The following is a 19,660-nucleotide window of genomic DNA, read 5'->3' on the forward strand; positions in this document are numbered from 1 at the left end:
AGCTTTCCAAATACTGGGTAGCCTACGGTTCTAGTAATGGAAGATCATTTGTTTTGCCTCACAGCATAAACAACTGCAGGGACCGCATTGCAAAAACAAACATATCCAAAACGTATATTGAATTTTTCATTGACTCTGTAGCACAGAAACTAATGCACTTTAAAGCTGCAAGAATGGGTATGTGAGTAAATGAAAATGAAAATTTAGGAACTGTTGGCAGTGTGGGGAGAAATCTAACCTTAAAATTTACCTTTAGTGTACCTTTAGTGTACTCATTTATAGAATCAGGAAGAAAACTAAAGAAATGTTCTGCAAGCCTATGTCCTTCCCTGGAAATGTCTGACATTCTGAACTTCCTCAGACAAGCATCTTCCAGCTCTTTATACAATAATTTAAGCAAGGGAGTAGTTATATATTTCCAATACCTAGGTAATGTGCACCCTCTAGCGGCATACTGGTGTATCGATAGCAGTTTAATTCCACTGGAGTGATTCTAGCTGAACAGTAATATTAAGATTGTACTACCGATATTTCACGCCAGGAGCTTAGTGAAGTTTTAACTAAAGACAATGATGTACAACAGGTGAACCGATTAATAATGGGAATACATTAACAGAAGAACTGGCTGGCTATGAAAGCGCTGACATACAAGCAGCCTGAACAAAGCTCCATTGAGGCTCATGGCAAGACTATAATTGACTGTACTGATATGGGGCTATCTGTTTAGCCCATTTTAGTGTTGGCTAAGTGGCGCTGTGGGACGCAGGTGGCGCTGTGGGTTAAAGCCTCAGTGCCTAGGACTTGCCGATCGAAAGGTCGGCGGTTCGAATCCCTGCGGCGGGGTGCGCTCCTGCTGCTCGGTCCCAGCGCCTGCCCACCTAGCAGTTTGAAAGCACCCCTGGGTGCAAGTAGATAAATAGGGACCGCTTACCAGCGGGAAGGTAAACGGCGTTTCCGTGTGCGGCTCTGGCTCGCCAGATGCAGCTTTGTCACGCTGGCCACGTGACCCGGAAGTGTCTCCGGACAGCGCTGGCCCCTGGCCTCTTAAGTGAGATGGGCGCACAACCCCAGAGTCTGTCAAGACTGGCCCGTACGGGCAGGGGTACCTTTACCTTTACCTAAGTGGCGCTGTGGGTTAAAGCCTCAGCACCTAGGACTTGCCGATTGAAAGGTCGCGGTTCGAATCCCTGCGGCGGGGTGCGCTCCCGCTGCTCGGTCCCAGCGCCTGCCAACCTAGCAGTTCGAAAGCACCTCCGGGTGCAAGTAGATAAATAGGGACCGCTTACCAGCGGGAAGGTAAACGGCGTTTCCGTGTGCGGCTCTGGCTCGCCAGAGCAGCGATGTCATGCTGGCCACGTGACCCGGAAGTGTCTCCGGACAGCGCTGGCCCCTGGCCTCTTAAGTGAGATGGGCGCTCAACCCCAGAGTCTGTCAAGACTGGCCCGTACGGGCAGGGGTACCTTTACCTTTACCTTTAAGTTCTAAAATCTTCCTGGATGTTTTAACTGTGTATTGACAAATGTATTTTTTTCTGACTGACGGTCAAATAAAAGGTTGATGGAATGTTTCAGTTTTCGGACACCGAAAACCCGGAAGTAAATTCTTCCATTTTCAAATGTGCCTCGGAAGTCAAATGGCTTCCACTGAGTTGGTTTTCCCCCCAATTTTCTCCATTGAAATTGCAGACTGCCCTTTGCACCTCGGTTTCCAAATGTTTCGGAAGTTGAACAGTCTTCCAGAATGGATTACATTCGAAAACTGAGGTACCACTGTATGTTGGAAGCCACCCAGAGTGACTGGGGCAACCCAGTCAGATGGGCAGAATATAAATAGTAAAATTACTGTTATGGAATAGGATGTCCCTATTCTCATCAGAGAAATTTTGGAGGGTATGAGAAAGGGCTGGGTGGGAGTACTCTAGAGCTTCTACTTGTGCCACACCAACTAAAAGATGATGTATAGGACTGGATTGTCTGTTGGTTTTCATTTGAAAGTATGGTGCTGCTTTTTTTAAATAATAATAATAAAAAAAGGGCAGGTATGCTGCAACACACCCTAAAAGGTTTTTATTTGAATTGGTATCTTACGGTTTGCTTCTATAGCAAAGCAGCGAAGAGCATATTAATGCAGCAAAAGACACAATAAAAGCACAGCCCATCAATCATTAAAACAATACAAGGCAGCAGTGTCACAAAATAGCTGACAATGGCCTACCTACACTGTGAACCAGCCAATTCGTGATGGCAATGAACTAGGCAAGGCTGCCTCACTCAGCTCTACGCTGTGCCTCTGTGGTCTGAGGCAGGAATGCCTCTGAATATCAGTTGCTGGAAACCACAGGAATAATGATGATAATAATTTATTATTTATACCCCGACCATCTGGCTGGGTTTTCCCAGCCACTCTGAGCAGCTCCCAACAGAATATCAATAATAATAATAATGATGATCATCATCATCATGCAATAAAACATCAAACATTAAAAACTTCCCTAAACAGGGCTGCCTTCAGGTGTCTTCTAAAAGTCAGATATTTGTTTATTTCCTTGATATGTGATGGGAGGGTGTTCCACAGGGAGGGCGCCACTACCGAGAAGGCCCTCTACCTGGTTCCCTGTAGCTTCACTTCTCTCAGTGAGGGAACTGCCCGAAGGCCCTCAGCGCTGGACCTCAGTGTCCAGGCTGAATGGTGGGGGTGGAGACACTCCTTCAGGTATACTGGGCCGAGGCCGTTTAGGGCTTTCAAGGTCAGCACCAACACAGGAGAGGAAAGTACACTTGAGGGTTTCCCGCAGGAAACTGGGTGGCCACTGTGAGAAGAGGGTGCTGGAATAGATGATCCTTTGGCCTGAACCAGTAAGTTCTATTTATGTTCTTAACCTAGTCACCAGCTTTCTCTGCAACCTTCAGCCCTCAACCTTCAACCTGTAGTCGCTATTCCCCTGTAGTGTGCAAGCCGATCCTCTAGCGCCACCCCTCTCACCTTTGTAATGTGCTCAAAGTGAAGAGTTGGTCTAATCAGGGCCAGCCCTAACATTGGGCAGAGTGAACCAGCTGCCTCGGGTGGCACACACTGGGAGGGCAGGAAGCAATGGATAGAGAGCAGCAACAAGATATTGGAGGAGAGAGCTGTGTGTGGCATGCAGCCTTCCCTTGCCTCAGAAGCAATGGAAGTCACTGTTGTCACCAGTGTTGAAGAAAGATTGAATTGCCAGTCTGGTCAGCTTTTGTACATGGAATGTGAAGGGGTGCTTTCTTGTTCTTTGCTTCAATTTGCAAAATGTCTTGGGCTGGCCCCGGGCATGAGCTTAAGAAGAAGCAATTTGTGCTCCTTGGTTTTGTTGTTGTTTTCCCGCTCAAGGAGGCAGAAGAGGAAATGGAGGGAAATAAATATATCAGAAGCAACACATCAGGTAAAAAAACAACAGCAACTTGTTCCAAAGCAGCCTACATTATTCACATCTGATAAGTGGATGTTTGGGGCTTATGGCTCTTGCAATTGCAGCCTGAAATGAAAAGGCAGCGATGTTTCACTGGAATCCAAAATTATGAATAGAAAGAAAGAAAATGGACCTTCTTCAAAGAACAGCTGCACTACCTGGGATTCCCATTGGCTGCTCCACAATTTAATATTTGGCAACTGAAACCTCTTATTTATTACAATCACTGCTTGGGGTTTTAATTTTCAAAAACTCCAACAAATATCAGTGGTAATCAGTGCTCCTTTGTAGCAGACAACTATGTAATCTTGCCAGGATCTGGCTAGAGCATAAAAAAAAAAGAAAAGCGTCCCAGCCACATAAAAAGTTGTATTGATAGAAACAATACTAAGTAATGGGTAAATTTCAAAGGATGACGCTGGGTTTGTTTTATATTTGTTTTTGGGGACAGATTCTTTTTTGTAATGGAGATTCTTTGCTTGACTGTGTTCTAAGCTACAGGTTTCATCTCTGCAGATCACCTACAAAACATTGAATGTATTTCAAAAAATAATAATCAGATTTTTTTCAAGCTTGGCCTATGGTGATCTAGGTTTTAAATTAGAGCACAACCCACTTCAGATCAATATCATGAATTGATTTGTACACATTTCAAGCAGGACTGCTTCCTTTAGACTTTGAGTGCTCAATGCACACTGCAGTTAAAGCATCTTTTCTATGTAATTAAATCTATATTGAAATGTTGAAATGGACTTTTAAAAGCTGAAAATGTAAGTTAAAGCAAAATTATATGCAATGATCAGAGACTTCTTGACATAACTATTGCCATTTTATAATGCTGAAACACCATTTTGGGAGTCTGCCTTCCTTTTTCTTTGCTTCCTAGACAGCAAAAAAAAAAAGTATCTTCCCCTTCCCATAGATTGTCCACTGTCCCCTAAATGGCTAAATTCCTCTGCGAGGCTCTAGGGAAATTTCCAGATTTCTGGATAGTCTGGGGAGAGGGAGAGAGAGGGAAATTATATATTCTCCAGGTCCAAGAGTATTTACAAACTGTGAACCTGTGTCCAAAAAGGTAAACAATAAAAGTCTGTACTGTATATATAATCATATACACCAATAAAAGCCTACTGAGATTGCAGAAATTCAAGAGATGGTAGTTCTACTTTGGGAGAAAGATTCCAGCTAAGTTTGTCCAAAACATGTATTCTTTTCTATATTTCAACTTGACCAGTTCTTGAGACTACTACTATATGTATTGTCTAGTTAGCAAATTCAGAAGCTGCAGCTTATTTTGAAACGTCCAGTTCAGGAATTGACACAATTGCCTATCAGGCAATTTTTATACATGAATCCAATAGCACCTTCAAGCTTTGTTAGCAGTGCCACCTGCTGTTGATAGGAAAGTTGTCTGGAGCGAAACCAGCTGTAAGGAACGGAGTCATCAGCAACAGCAACATTGATTTTATAAGTCATTTTCAACGCAAGCAATTGTTGCACATTCCCTCGGCAGCTGCTAATGCGAGTGTCTCTGCCTTGTGTTATTTTCACAGGTGATTAAACAGAACAATCATGGTAGCAGTGATGATTTGTAATTTGGATGCATTTAGAAAACACTAAGATTTATAAACTGTAAAGGAAAACCAGTAATCTGAGGTTTACCAAGACCTACACCTGTGCCTCTTCTCCACAAAGTTTATTATTTATTTCATTTATAAATGGCTTCCCAGTAGATACTCCTGAAGCAATTTATAAATTCATGGAAAAAGAAAAAATGTTTATGCATATTAAAAACAGTTTAAACAATTGATATACAAAAGCATTTTAACAACAACAATTACAGCAGATATTAAAACCTATTCAAATCCAATACAGAGCCAAACTGGGATTAAAATATCCATTCAGAAGGCTTGTTGAAAAAAAGAGTATCTTTTGCAGGTGTCAGAAAGACAATAGAGAAGAAGACTGTTTGATATATTATGGGAAATTCCAGTGGCTGGGTACTGCAACACAAAAGCCCGATTCTGACATTATGCAGACATTAGGCCTCCTGATAGGATGGTTTCTTTTGCCCTCTCTTGCAGAACACCATGATTGTTTGGGAATATAAGTCTTGAGATAATCTTTCAAGTATCTTGGTCCCAAACTATACAGTGGTACTTTGGTTCTCAAACTTAATCTGTTCCAGAAGTCCGTTCTAAAACCAAAGCATTCCAAAACCAAGGCGTGCTTTCCCATAGAAAGTAATGCAAAATGGATTAATCCGTTCCAGACTTTTAAAAACAAACGCTAAAACAGCAATTTAACATGAATTTTACTATGTAACGAGACCATTGATCCATAAATTGAAAGCAATAAACATTGTATTGCAGTCACACAATCAATCAATCAGTGGCTGAACTGGGTTCCACACAGTCACAAAAACAAAACAAAAGAGCCGCAAAAACTAAACGCAAAATAAATAGCACAAACAGACAGACCTCAGCTTAACACCAAAACGGAAGTGTGGCACTCAAAACGGAAGTGTGGCGCTCAAATTGGAAGAGTAACACTCAAAACGGAGCACTTTTGGCTTCCGAAAAAAGTTCACAAACCGGAACACTTACTTCCGGGTTTGCAGTGTTTGGGTTCCAAGTTGATTGAGAACCAAGGTACCACTGTATAGGGTTTTGTACACCTGGGATAGCTCAGTCGGTAGAGCATGGGACCTTCAATCTCTGGGTTTTGTTTTTCTTCTGATCAAACCATTACAATATAATACAGTGGTACCTCGGGTTAAGAACTTAATTCGTTCTGGAGGCCTGTTCTTAACCTGAAACTGTTCTTAACTTGAGGTAGCACTTTAGCTAATGGGGCCTCCTGCCGCTGTGCCACCACCGCGCAATTTCTGTTCTCATCCTGAAGCAAAGTTCTTAACCTGAGGTACTATTTCTGGGTTAGTGGAGTCTGTAACCTGAAGCGTCTGTAACCTGAGGTACCACTGTATTCAGTAGGGAACCTTCGGTCTGCCAGATGTTGCTGAACTACAATTCCTATCAAGCCTGGCAGCAAGCATGTTCAATGGCCAGGGATGATGGGAGTTGTAGTCAAGCAACATCTGGAGGTCTCTGACACCTGCATTAGCTGCATCATTGCTTTATTTAGCATATTCTATTTCCCGCTTTCCGTTGTGAGGCTCCATCATGCACTCCCCAAGCTGAATCCAGGCACAGAGCAGACTCGGGCAGGCTTAGCTTCAGTAAATTGGCTGTGTCGCTTCTCTCCTACAATAAGGGAATATGCATGATCTGGTACTCTTTTATGTGGCTATAAATCATGAATATGAATGGAAACTTGCTTTTGTTAAACCGAGATCTGGCTTATTAGAACCTCAAGCATATTGTGAAGTATCTATTAATTTCCTTATGATAACACTTGAGGATTACTTTAATCTTTGCATTGTAGGTTCAAGACCCACATTGAGCAAAGGATTTCTGCATTGGACTGAATGACTCTTGTGGTCCCTTCCAACTTGACAATTCTATGATTAAAAAAGCACCTTGAACTCTGCCCAATAGCTAATGGACAGCCAGTGCAATTCTTTCAGCAGTGGAATAACATGACAGTAATATTCCGCCCCAGTGAGCAGTCAAGGTACCATATTAGTTGAGCTGCACTAGCTGTGGCTTTTGAGTCAGCCTCGAGGACAGTTGCATGCAGGCCCCATTGTAGTAATCCAGTCTGGAGGTTACTAGCTTATGGACACAGTGGTCAGCCTATCCCAATCCAAAACCAGCCAGAGCTGTACCGTCAACCAAAACTGGTTAAGGGCACGCTTGGTCACCATAACCACCTCGACATCTAGTAACAGCAATAGATTCAGGAGCATTCCTAGGCTATGAACCTGTTCCTTCAGGGAGAAGATAAACCCATCCAAACCAAACCACTGGCCAATTATCTGAACTCAGGAACAAATCACCCTCTGTCTTGCCAGCGTTCAAAATCAGTTTGGCAAATAAAGTCCAAGGCTGACGACTGTTCTAAAACACAATGCAGGAATGAAGACAGATCAATACACATTGCACATACATCTTTGCTACTTACAGTGGTACCTCTGGTTACGAACTTAATTCGTTCTGGAGGTCCGTTCTTAACCTGAAACTGTTCTTAACCTGAGGTAAGGGGGCCTCCCACTGCCACCGCGCCACCACCACGCAATTTCTCTTCTTATCCTGAGGTAAAGTTCTTAACCCGAGGTACTACTTCCGGGTTAGCGGAGTCTGTAACCTGAAGCGTTTGTAACCCGAAGCGTTTGTAACCTGAGGTACCACTGTATTTTTAACCATCAGAAGTGGCTTCACAATTAAAACCTGTATGATTTCACAAGAGACTGAGACATATGTGTGGAGAAATGGCAGACCAGAGCTGCCAGCTTGCAAGGCTGAGGTGGTTGCTTATTAGTCAACCCGGATTTCTCGGTGGTTTTTAATATATTTTAATATATTCTCTGAATAACATGGCAATCAGCATTGCATTACTGTCGTAATGATACCTTGGAAGACAGCTGAAACCTTCCCAGAGATGTTAAAGATCAGACACATTAGGGACTGCTGACACGGCACTGTCACTGGGACTTTTCTCAAAAGTAATGAGGGAGGAAGGTACCCTTCAACTAGCATGAAACTTCCTCTCTTTTAAAATGTTATTTCCAATTACTGTTTTCTACTTCTTCCCTTTTAAAATGCTTAACTTGATTTAAGACATTTCATTATTTAATGAAGAAGGAGGAGGAGATGTCCTGGTTTTAAAATATCAGTAAGCTTTGAGGGCAGTGTTGGAGCAGAGCTTTGATGGTCAATTTGTAAAACAATCACTTATCTCAAGAGCACAAAATGTTTGAGCTGTGGCCTTAAATGATTGCAGGGGCAAACCAGTTTTAGGATTAGATGGAAGCAGCCATCAGAAAGCTGCTGATTTTCTTAGTTATTAAATTTATTGTTAGGTTTGTATTTTACCAGTTATGTGATATTAGTTTTTGTATCGAACTCAGTTACTTGTAAGTCATCTTGGAGGTTTTTAGGTTCCAAGGCAGTATATATTTAATAAACAAGATAGAAGGATGATGATAGATGATAGATAGATAGATAGATAGATAGATCAGATAGATAGATAGATGATAGAGCTAGACAGCTGCATTTTATAATTTGAAGAACATGTTTGTTTTTGACAAAGCCTTTGTTAGAAAGCTTCTAGAAGATTTTATACATAAATTACACTGGTGTAAGAGGCCAGCCTCTCTCCTCCCAATAAGTGGTGCATGAGTTTGTTCTGCCCGTCAATTAGTATAGGTGCAATCTACATAAGCTTTGACAATGATGGCAAGTTGATAATGGTGGCAAGATTCCACCTGATTTAAAGATAAGCTGTACTACTATAGTTTATTCAGAATTTGCATACTGGCTGTGAAGAACATTTTTTTTCCACTATTTAAAACAATTTTAACCTGGTGTTTGGAACTTAGGTGGGATGGTGCCTGCTTTCTAGAACTAGGGGGCTTACTCCCGTGTAAGTGAGTTTAGGATTGCAGGCGGGAAACCTGTCCCAGCAGAACTCAGGAGACCTTGTTACTGGGTCGGCGTGCATGAATTGTGCTGTAAAAGTTACTCTGTTAACCTTTAATGCTCTAGAAGCATTTCTAAAGCAGTACATGGTCTACATTTAGATTTTTGTTGTTTGCACAGATTTTTTCCCCCTGACAGCCAACTCGTGTCACCTTTTGCCACCAGCCCCCAATCATAGCTGTCAACTTTTCCCTTTTCTTGCGCGGAATCCTATTCGGAATAATAGAATTTCCCTGTAAAAAAGGAAACCATTGACAGCTATGCCCCCAATCCGTTTTTAGCTAGACTGCTGCCTCATGCCAGTCTTAGGGGAGGGTCTTATGGATTGTTATTATCATTATGTCCACTGAGCTTACCATTTATTCCACCGAGCTCACCATTAATTTATTGCAAAGAAACGAGAGCCAAGGAGAGCCCACTCTGCTTTTTAAAAAAGACGCACCACCATAGAAGCTTTTTTTGTTATTCTCCTCCCCCCCCAAAAAAAAAATAGTATACAAACACCAGAAAGAATAAAGGAAAGCATCCCGTTTTATTTTCTTTTTTTAAAAAAAAATGCAGATGTTTAAAATATCCTGCACTTATTTGTATGAAATAAAGTATTATTAGAGGGCTACGGAGGGACCCAGTTGGGAGGAAACTACAATTCCCAGGATGCCTTGCTCCGTCTTCCGGGAGAGGGCGAGGCCTGCCCAGGTGATCCCGGAAGGAGGTGGCCGCGAGCGAGTTACCTAAGCGTTCCTCGGAGGCGAAGGGCCACAAGGTGGTGTAACGGTCTCTTCCAGGGTCCTTCCTTCAGCGCCCTTCCCCTGGTCTCAGCACCTTGCTTCGGAGGCCTCCCATTTTAACCCATTTTAAAGGGGTCCACATCTGCCTTCCCTTCGCCTAGACTAGAGCGAGTCTGGCTGGACTTTGCCTCCGAAAGTTTCCTCTTTGGCGAGAAGGAGGATCCAGACCCTGGTACTATATTATATGGCAAGAGGAGGATGCCAGAGGGGGTAGCGAGCAATCTGGGGGTTGCTGTCTAAAAAAGGGGGGGCGCTTCTTGTTCGTCAAGAATATAAAAAGGATTGGAAAACGTTTGTAGAGTAGTTTTTTTATTAAAAAAAGAGTGAACAGATGAGCAGGACTTGAATAAATTCAGCAGTATAAGAGGAAGTCAGAGAAAATTAGTAAGAGTACAACTTGGGAACTTAGATGGGAAAGAAAGGACACCAGAGAAGGAGAGGAAGCGAAGTCCTTAGGTTGTCTTTAAGTTGTGTCCTTGTTTGGTTGTGGTTTTGCTTTCCTTTCAATTTGTAGTTATTCTTTTAGAACTATGTAAAAAAGACCACATGTAAATAAAGTTATTAAAAAAGAGGGGTGCAGCGGTCAGGACAGTCTGCAAGTTTCACCTTTGGAATGAGTTCTAGGTGGCACTTGTCACATGATACGAGGCACTCTTTTTTTTCCCCTCCCCTGATTGGTTTAAGTGACCCAGCACTGGAATTTGGTATTGGAAACCTCTGCAAGAGCTGACTGCGTTTCCAGATATATGCGGGGTTGCAGCCCTTAAGCTGGAAGCACATCCACTACAACTGCGGAGTAACTCTTCAAGTTACTATTCGAGCCTTTAGCATGAGGTTCTTAATCCCAGGGTTGTGTGTCCAAGCCCCACGTTGGGCAAAAAATTCCTGTATTGCAGGGGGTTGGACTAGATGACCCTGGTGGTTCTTTCCAACGCTATGGTTCTATGATTATCTTCAGGGTGTACAAACAGCTAGCTATCACCTCCCTCTTCTGGTGACTGTGCACATTTGTGAACCGGTTTAATGAAAACAGAAAATGGAAGAGTTCTGTTTTATATGGATTGTGCAGCCTTACGTAGCCCTATTAGGTGGCAGAAGTTAAAAAGAAAACATGTTGAGTGTGCTAAAGAGAAAGTGCTTGCCAAGTGAGCCCTGGAGAAGTCTCTACCTCTGCTGGTGGTGGTATAAGCTGAGGAAAGCTTATGAGTTACAGTTCTGAGTTGTTTTTTCTGCAAACAGCCTGAATGGCTTTCCTGAGAATAATTTGAGGATGAGAGTTGTGCCGGTTACATTTAGCCATTTCCATTATATTGTCCTCAGTGTATATTGCAATATAATATTAAACCAGATCAACACGCTGCATACCCTGTTCATGTGTTTAAAACTTTGTTCACAGAAAATGCAAGACGTTCAAGGGAATCCAAAGCAGCAGTTGATTTCGGAGCTTCACAATTTTGCTGCTGTTGGAGACAAGACCAGGCTTGCAACATTGCTCAGTCATTCTCCCTCGCTTATCAATGAAACTGGGAAGAATGGTTGGACAGCCCTGATGTATGCTACTAGAAATGGGCACTTTGAGACCGTGCAGGCTCTGCTTGAAAAGGGGTGAGAAAAACACAGCCAACTAATTTATTCAAATTGTCTAAATATATTTGCTGCCGTGTTGCACAACACAGCGGAATGATTATATGGGGATTATATGGGGAAACGGAAATTGCTTATCTTCGTAGTTTTAATCCTGATAGAGCAATACAGACTCCTGAATTTGGGGCTAACATTGAAATACAAAAGTAAATCAAATCCTCTTTTATTTCAAACTCTCTTATTCTGTGAACATCATGTACACAGAGATGCTTCCATTGATCATTTTGAAGCCCGGGGCAGGGGCTGGGGAGATTAATTGTGCTAGCCACCATTTCTTGAATTGATAAGATTCACAAATTAATAACTTTTTGCAAGAGAATTGGTGTATTTTGAGAGCAGGGTTTCCCAAACTTTGGTCCAAAAATACCAGTGCTGGGTGCCCTTCATTCAGGGGGCCCACAATGTGTCTAGGAGTGGAAGCAACAGCTGTGAGCAGTGGGTGCAGTGCATTAAGTATTCATATTGATTTTTAATTGTATCTTAATGGATGCTTTTATTTCTTACATCAAATGCTATTATTATTGTATGTTATGTTGTATCCTATGAAATTCAAATTATAATACATTAAATACAATACAGGCCCACACATCCTCCAAACTTATGCACATTCCACTTGTTTGCAACTGCATTTATGTGGGTTGCCGCAAAATAAATGAATCAATTGAGTGGCCCTCCCTCGCTCAGAGCTGCTGCCCAGAAGTGAGCGAGGGAAGGTGCATCGTGCAGTGGTTTTATGGTACCTTATATGTTTTGAAGTTCTATATAAAAATGTTGCTTATATTAAGGTATGTTAACAATTTTTCATTTCATTTTATTTTTTTGAAATAAGGTGTGATAAGTCCATGACCAATGCATCCAACCAGACAGCACTGGACATTGCTAAATTTTGGGGCTATAAGAATATAGCTAACTTATTAGCTAATGTGAAGAGTGGACTGGAGCCATTTTTCCTGACCAGTGAAATTGGAGAACGCGAAATCTATTTTTGCAGGACATTGCTCGATAGGAAGAGTGAGAAGAGAACAGATGCTAAATGGTTGAACATAAAACAGAAGCAGACAACTACTGTATACATCCTTTTTTCAAATTTAAGTCCATTAGTTGCATCAGATGATAGTGAAGATACCTCCCCGTTTCCAAAAGTTAAACTCCATAAGCTTTCTTACAAGGATGTAAAGGAATACCTGGAGCAGCCAGAAACCATCACACTGATTTTTCTTGGAGTAGAACTCCAGGTGAAAGGCAACTTGCCTCCTACTCTGAAGGGGAAAGAGGCAAGCAAAGGTGAAGAAGATAGTTTGGTTGCTTGGTTTGCACTCAGTATGGATGCTACTGCTGCTGATAGATTTATACAGAAGCATCAAGAGTGTTATTTTCTTCATCCACCTATGCCTTCCTTGCTGCAGTTGTCTGAAAATGAAGCTGGTAAGATACCTAAGTGTTTCTCTTTTAGTAAATAAATAAATAAATAATTGTCCAGTAACACCTTAGAGACCAACCAAGTTTGTTCTGGGTATAAGCTTTCATGTGCATGCGCACTTCTTCAGATATTTATTTCGACTGCGTTAGACCAACACAGCTACCTGCCTGTCTCTTTTTAGTGCTGGGAGAAAACTGGTTGGTTTTATTTATCCTTTTCAGTTCTCATTCCTAGCAAGGTTTTTCTGCATTCAATTTGTATTGTGGGTTACTGCTTACTGGATTGCCTGTATTGAGCATAATTCTTCAGCGAAAACCATAATATTGTTCTAGGAATAAAGTTATCGCAGTCACTGCCGCGGACACAGCTTGATGTGTCTTGCTTGCCCTTCTTGTCCCCTTTCCTTCCTTGTTCTCTACTGCTGCTCCTCAACATGCAGCTGTATTTTGTTTCTTGGCTAAAGAAAGTTAGGGCTGATTTTCCATTGCCCTTGTCTGCTGTCTCTCACAGAAGCATTCTGGTTACATGAACCGCAACCTCATGGGTCTTTAGCTTGGCTGTTTTGAAGATCAGGAGCATTTCAATGATACGGAAACCATGCTGTGGTTGAGCTTTCAAGGCTGTCATCTCACACCGTACTTTTGATGTAGTAAATCGCCCCCATATGTAAAGACCCAAAGTGGCCAAAAGTAACACAGTATTAGAACAGGAACTTCTGTATCAGCTTTAATAGCCTAACATGAAAGGGTTCTTCTGTTGATTTTCATGGTGAATTGGAATGCTGATGTTGCAATCTGTGCTGTAGAAAGAACCCTGCATGTTTATTATTTGCTCTTTGTGGTCGCTTTTTTAAGGAGTCATCGCCCAGGCTAGATCTGTCCTGGCATGGGATAGCCGGTATCAGTTCTGCCCAACATGCGGCAGCGCAACCAAATTAGAAGATGGAGGCTACAGGAAATCCTGCTTAAAGGAAGACTGTCTCAGCCATCAGGGCATTCACAACACATGCTACCCACGAGTCGGTAAGAAAATTGCAAATGCGTTGTTTTCTCCCCAATAGCGGTGCAAGAATTTCAGCCCACTGTAGTTCCTAGCAATCTGAACTTATTATCTAGTTGAAACCAACCTACCAAAACTGCACATGCTGAAAGGGAGAAGGAAGGGACTGTGGCCAGCTGGAATAATCACATTAAAACATTGGTTCCTTGTTTATTTTATTTTTTTGTATTAAAAACAGACCGTGCATGACAGCTAGTATTAATCATCCCTGGAGTAGATCCATTGAAAAAAGTGGTCTTAAGTTCATTGATACCAATGGATCTATCCCAAGGATGACTTAGCTCGCCATCCTATTCCTGTCAACTTGCACTCAAAACATATTCTAGTATAGATATTCTTTTAAAAGTTTTTATCTGATCTTTTGCATGCATAGTCTGACATTGCTTCCACATTGCTTTATTGCCATCTTTTTTCTTTCCTTCCTCTCATAGCATGTATTTTCTTTTGTTTTTAATCGTTTGTTATTTATTTTGTCCTCGCGAACTTGACTGATATTACCAGTTCTGTATTATTCACAGAGAAAGTTAGTTGGATGTGGTATTAAGTGGTTCTTCAGAAGCTTAAACAAAGGGAGTTGTGAACAGAAGGAGACATACAAGACCGCTGAGCCAACAGCTGGTGTTTCTAGTGACATTTCCTTAACAAAACTAGAAGTCAGCAAGATTTGAAACCTTTGCTGGATGCCTTGCAGCATATACATTTTCCACAGGTCATCAGTCTTTGAAACATATTTACCTAATGGGATTGTCATATCCGTCATTTTGACAGCAAGGAAACAGTATAGGTTGAGCAGCCAACAGAAAGGGGAGAATGCAGCAAGAAGGTTGAATATCAAAGTGCAAAAGGATTGGCTTGCTACTTAAAAGATGGTGCTCAGTTTGTTTAAAAGCCCACAGATTAAAAGCAGAGTCACAGAACGGTTATGAACAACAAAGCAACAGATGAAAAGCTTGAATGAAGCCATCAAATGGTGGTCAGGCCAAAGGCCTGCTGATTTCTCCCCCAATCAATGATAGTTTGACATCAGAGAGGAGGGCAAATGAGAATCATTCTATAATAATTCACACCAAAATATAGACAAGAGTCACAGGGTCCGTTCAGATGCAAAATCAAACTATAGTGTTATTTTTTGGGAATGAGCAGGCATAAACCTCAGACTCATATCCTCCCTCGCACACTCAGAGAAGTATGTTTTGTACAAACTAGCAGTGCAAACCATGGCCATCACCTGAGGGATGCCTTAGTAGTGTTAGGGCCGTCAGAAAATTGTAAGGACTTTTCAATGTACTTTTGTTGTTACTGTTACCATTTACATTTATACCCCAATTTTCCTCCAAGGAGCTCCGGGTGACGTTCATAGTTCCCCCGACGTCATCCTCCCAACAACCCTGTGATGTAGGTTAGATTGAGAGTGAGTGAGTGACTTAAGATCACCCAGTGAAAACGCACACTGGAGAAGATTATTCTATTCCAGAAAGGGACTCTGGAATAGATAATTGAGAGAAGACAGTAGAGAATCCTGAAGCATAAGAGAGAATCCTGTATCCAACCAGACCTGGAAAACTTGCTGTCATGACACTGCTCTGCAGGAAGCCGAAGCTGACTGTACTTTGAATTGTGCACTGCACTTGAAAATGTATTCTACTGGACCATTAATCTGTGACTGAAGCTGAAGGCAAGAATTGTTGCTGATTAGGTCACTGCTTTCTGTCGAGTGTGCAACTAGGTCATTTACTCCAGTATTTATGCCAAACGCATACTGCAGCTCAGGGTAATTTATCTCCCAAGTTCACTTTTGGTCTAGGCAGGTATATTCCCGCAAGACATTTGTGTTACAAAAAACAGGTGGATAAGTATTTTTAAGGAACCTGCATTAAGATTACCGTCTGGGGGGCTTGGAGAGAATTGGATTTCAGGCTTTTAAAGGAGATGATAATGCTGAGTGAGAATGAGCACACTTATGTTCTTTCTTGCTGTCTTTTGAAACAGTTTAAATTTGAATACATTTCTCTCACTTGAATTCTAGATCCCGTAGTGATAATGCAAGTTATTCATCCAGATGGTAACCACTGCCTTTTGGGAAGAAAAAAAAGATTTCCTTCAGGCATGTTTAGTTGCCTTGCTGGATTTATAGAGCCTGGTGAGTTCTCTTTGTATATATTGTTTCTTTCCTTTATTTCCATCCCAGATGTTAAATATAAAACTACTCCTTTGCCCTTTGATTTCTGATTTTGAACTTTGGCCTGCAGCAAACCATATTACTTTGTATAGACATACCTGGAAATATGTTGGGTTTATTTTAATAATTCACTAATTTGTATACTCTGGGCTGGTTCTGAAGTTGTGTAAGCAGACTGGGGTGATTTTTGTCCCTTTCTCCTGTAGCTTCTGGCATCCCCAAAAAGAAAAAAATAACCAATTTCCCCAGGACTTTGGTACCCCTTCTGTGAAAGACTCCTTCCGCAGAGGGGTTGCCATGGAACTAATAATCCATTGTCAGTTTTTTGGGATGTCAATTCCGCTTTCTTGTAACATACATTGTGGTCATTAAGTCTTTTTATGCCTATATTGTCTTACGTACCTTGAAAAGTGAAGGCCATATGACATCCAAGATGTGCTCCAGGATTGCAGCGAAATAGTTCTAAGGATATAACTGCACATGACTCTAAAAGCATGGTAAAAAGGTAAAGGACCCCTGGACAGTGCAGTGCTCATTTTGCTTCAGGCTGAGGGAGCCAGTGTTTGTCCACAGACAGCTTTCTGGGTCATGTGGCCAGCATGACTAAACCGCTTCTGGTGCAGCAGAACACAATGATGGAAACCAAAGCACACAGAAACACTCTTTACCTTCCTGCCGCAGCAGTACTTATTTATCTACTTGCACTGGCATCCTTTCGAACTGCTAGGTTGGCAGGAGCTGGGACAGAGGAACGGGAGCTCACCCCATCACGGGGATTTGGACCACCAACCTTCTGATTGGCAAGCCCAAGAGGCTCAGAGATTAAACCACAGCGCCACCCACGTTCCCCCTAAAGTCATGATGTCAGGGTGGCTATTATAGATGCATTTTTATTGGAAATATTGCCTGCCTTTTATTTGTGATACTTATGATTTGTGTTCTGATCTGTGCAGAAAGTTTCAGATCTTTTGAGATGCTATAAAGCACAGGATGTGATTCTAGCTTGGAGCTTTGTCAGTTAACTGTTCTTTCCCTTCTTTGATTAGGTGAGACAATTGAAAATGCTGTTCGAAGAGAAGTAGAGGAGGAAAGTGGAGTTAAAGTGGGCCATGTTCAGTATGTCTCTTGTCAACCATGGCCAATGCCTTCGTCCCTAATGATTGGCTGCATAGCGGCAGCAGTGTCTACAGAAATTAAAGTTGACAACATTGAAATAGAAGATGCCCGCTGGTTCAGTAGAGAAGAGGTAAAGTTCAATTTAATTTCCTTTCTTATTGATTGCCCTCTGACTGTATTGGTTAGAGCATGCAGTATGGATATGCTTTTTTTCCCCAGGCAGATGAAAGAGTCCTCGTACTCCTTATTGTACAGTGATTACGTTGAAATTGAAAATTATGTGTTGCTAAAAGAATTGGTATAGACAGTTGTTCTTGTATTGAGCCCATAGATCTTTCCAGTAAGTTGCATAGACAAATTTCATAAAAAAGCTCTAAAAGTCCTGTAGACATAGCAATCATTCGGATTTGGCTTTACCTTTTGTGCCATCCTGCTACTAATAGAGATGAAAATAGAAGAGGTGATCCTCTTTTTATAATAATAGCTTCCATTTGTATAAAAGTATTCAGACTCTCAACTTTCAGGATAAAATACCACTAAAAAGTTGAATCAGATAAATGCAATTCAGAGACCACCCAGCTGCCCTTTGCTTATACTCACCGAAAAACAAAGTGTAATTGGCAAACGTGTCGGATTACATACATACACCGAGGCCTAGGATATATTAGTGTCTTTGATATTTTCTAGAAAAGGTCATGGAGCATGCGTGTGGTTTTTCTCCCACAGGTTTAGTCATACATTCAGCAGAGGGAAATAGTAAACGATTAATTGCACAAGGAGGAGTGAGCTCAAATACTTTATGAAACAAATTGGGGCTAGCCCAGTTGCACATCTCTAAAGCAATTGGCTGCTAGCCATAAAATCCTTCATATAGTGGATCATTAACCTGATGAACTACGCAAATTTCTTTGCTGGATTTAACTTGCTCAAATATGATATTTTGTATATTTCAGGTTTTGGGAATTCTGAACAAAAGGAACCAGAGTGCCTTCTTTGTGCCACCACATCAAGCCATTGCACACCAGTTGATAAAGCACTGGATTGGAATGAACGCTAATCTTTAAATCCAGCGAGCTGATTTATCTGTCTTGTATCACTGCTGTAGCTGCTACTGTCTTGGAATTAAACTAGATGTAATTAATCATTCAGCATCACATGTGACCATTTTAGGGATTTTGCAGTACAGTTGTGCATGTGTACTTTCTTTGAGTACAGAGGTCATTGCTCCCTGGTAAAACGTGTTAGGATTGCAACCTCAGTCTTTTAGTCTCCAGAACATATTTGTGCATACGGTTCATTTCTCAAATCGCTCAAGGTCTAACATTGCCTAAAGGGGATGAGAGAGGACTTTTTCAAATGTAACTTTTCCCACCTGAAAGTTGCACTCGCTTCCAACTGGTTACTCTTGATTTTACAGAGTTTACTTACACCTCTCTGATTTTAGCTTTCCCGGGCTGTTGCTTCAGGCTATGATACACTTGCAGCCTAAATCATTCTACCTAAAGGCATTCAGCCGTTTCTCAAAACCAGAGCAGAAAAAAATAAGCTTTCTCTGGGCTGAAAAAACGGATTGCAAAGAGCTAATGCTTTTGTATACTGGAGCAGGCTCTTCAGCCTAACACGTGGATACCTGTATTTCAGGGACTTTTTTGCTTCACAGACGAGCCATTAGGATAGAGGAAGACTGGGAGGGATATCTACTAGAAGCAGGTATTCTAAGGCCTCTGTATCCCTCAGCCACAGGCTGCTGCAAAAGCCACTTTTAAATAATTGGAGGACAGTGCCTTATGATTTTTCCACATAAATATAAATCTCTTCATTCCTATGATAGACCCCAATGAAACAGTTACCCTGCTGTACTTCGGTTGCCGGAGCCTCATTTGCACAAATGGTACACCAAATCCAATATGGACAGTAAGTAAGGTTGACATTTGAGTAAGTGAGGCTATACATTGCACTTCATCACCCCTTGAATACTCTGCTGAAAGCTTTTGCCGCACTCAATTTCTTTATTTGTAGTTTGCCACAAAAGTATTTGCTGTTGGTGTTTTATTGTGATACAGTCTTATTAAATATCTTTTGCCTAAGATGTTGCTTAAGTTTGCCCTAACTTTGTTTTTAAAAATAAGAATTAATGCAAGAAAAAACAACCCTGGCATTATCTTTCTCTCCCCCCTCAGTCTGTTAAAACATGTGTAGGAAAAAAGGTGGGTGCCAATAGGCTGATTAAAGGTAGGCCATTCTTGAAGCTCCATGGAATTAAATATACTAATCAGATTCTGAGCTTATGGGACAAAAATAGCAATGGAAAGAAGTAGACCAGGCCAATGACACTTAACAAGACTGTCTCGTCTTTTCGCTTTGTTTGGATGCCAATTTTTGTTTTAACCTCCTTGAAAAACTAGGAAGACTTTA

The 19,660-nt window shown here is 41.5% G+C and overlaps 1 protein-coding gene across 2 annotated transcripts; it reads left to right on the plus strand.

Annotated features, from left to right (window-relative positions):
• Window positions 1-9,719: 9,719 nt before the first annotated feature.
• On the plus strand, window positions 9,720-19,332 carry NUDT12 (nudix hydrolase 12). Of its 2 annotated transcripts, none has more exons than XM_081930673.1 (7): window positions 9,720-9,802; window positions 11,224-11,432; window positions 12,301-12,896; window positions 13,746-13,913; window positions 15,977-16,090; window positions 17,176-17,375; window positions 18,199-19,332. In XM_081930673.1, exons 2-7 carry the CDS (start codon window positions 11,227-11,229, stop codon window positions 18,307-18,309), a joined length of 1,395 nt encoding a protein of 464 aa, XP_081786799.1. In that variant the 5' UTR covers window positions 9,720-9,802; window positions 11,224-11,226; the 3' UTR covers window positions 18,310-19,332. The 2 variants fall into 2 exon arrangements, with proteins under 2 accessions (XP_081786799.1, XP_081786798.1); XM_081930672.1 differs by having other exon boundaries at window positions 9,743-9,999.
• Window positions 19,333-19,660: the final 328 nt, after the last annotated feature.

The sequence above is a fragment of the Podarcis melisellensis genome (genome assembly GCF_964234715.1).
Source record: "Podarcis melisellensis genome assembly, chromosome: 11".
Classification (NCBI taxonomy): Eukaryota; Metazoa; Chordata; class Lepidosauria; order Squamata; family Lacertidae; genus Podarcis; species Podarcis melisellensis.

Excerpts from the sequence above, each read along its gene's own strand:
- NUDT12 (XM_081930673.1), top strand. The coding sequence starts at position 11,227 with ATGCAAGACGTTCAAGGGAATCCAAAGCAGCAGTTGATTTCGGAGCTT. Across the intron at positions 12,897-13,745 it reads GTTGTCTGAAAATGAAGCTG|GAGTCATCGCCCAGGCTAGA; the intron begins GTAAGATACCTA and ends CGCTTTTTTAAG. Across the intron at positions 16,091-17,175 it reads TGCTGGATTTATAGAGCCTG|GTGAGACAATTGAAAATGCT; the intron begins GTGAGTTCTCTT and ends TTCTTTGATTAG.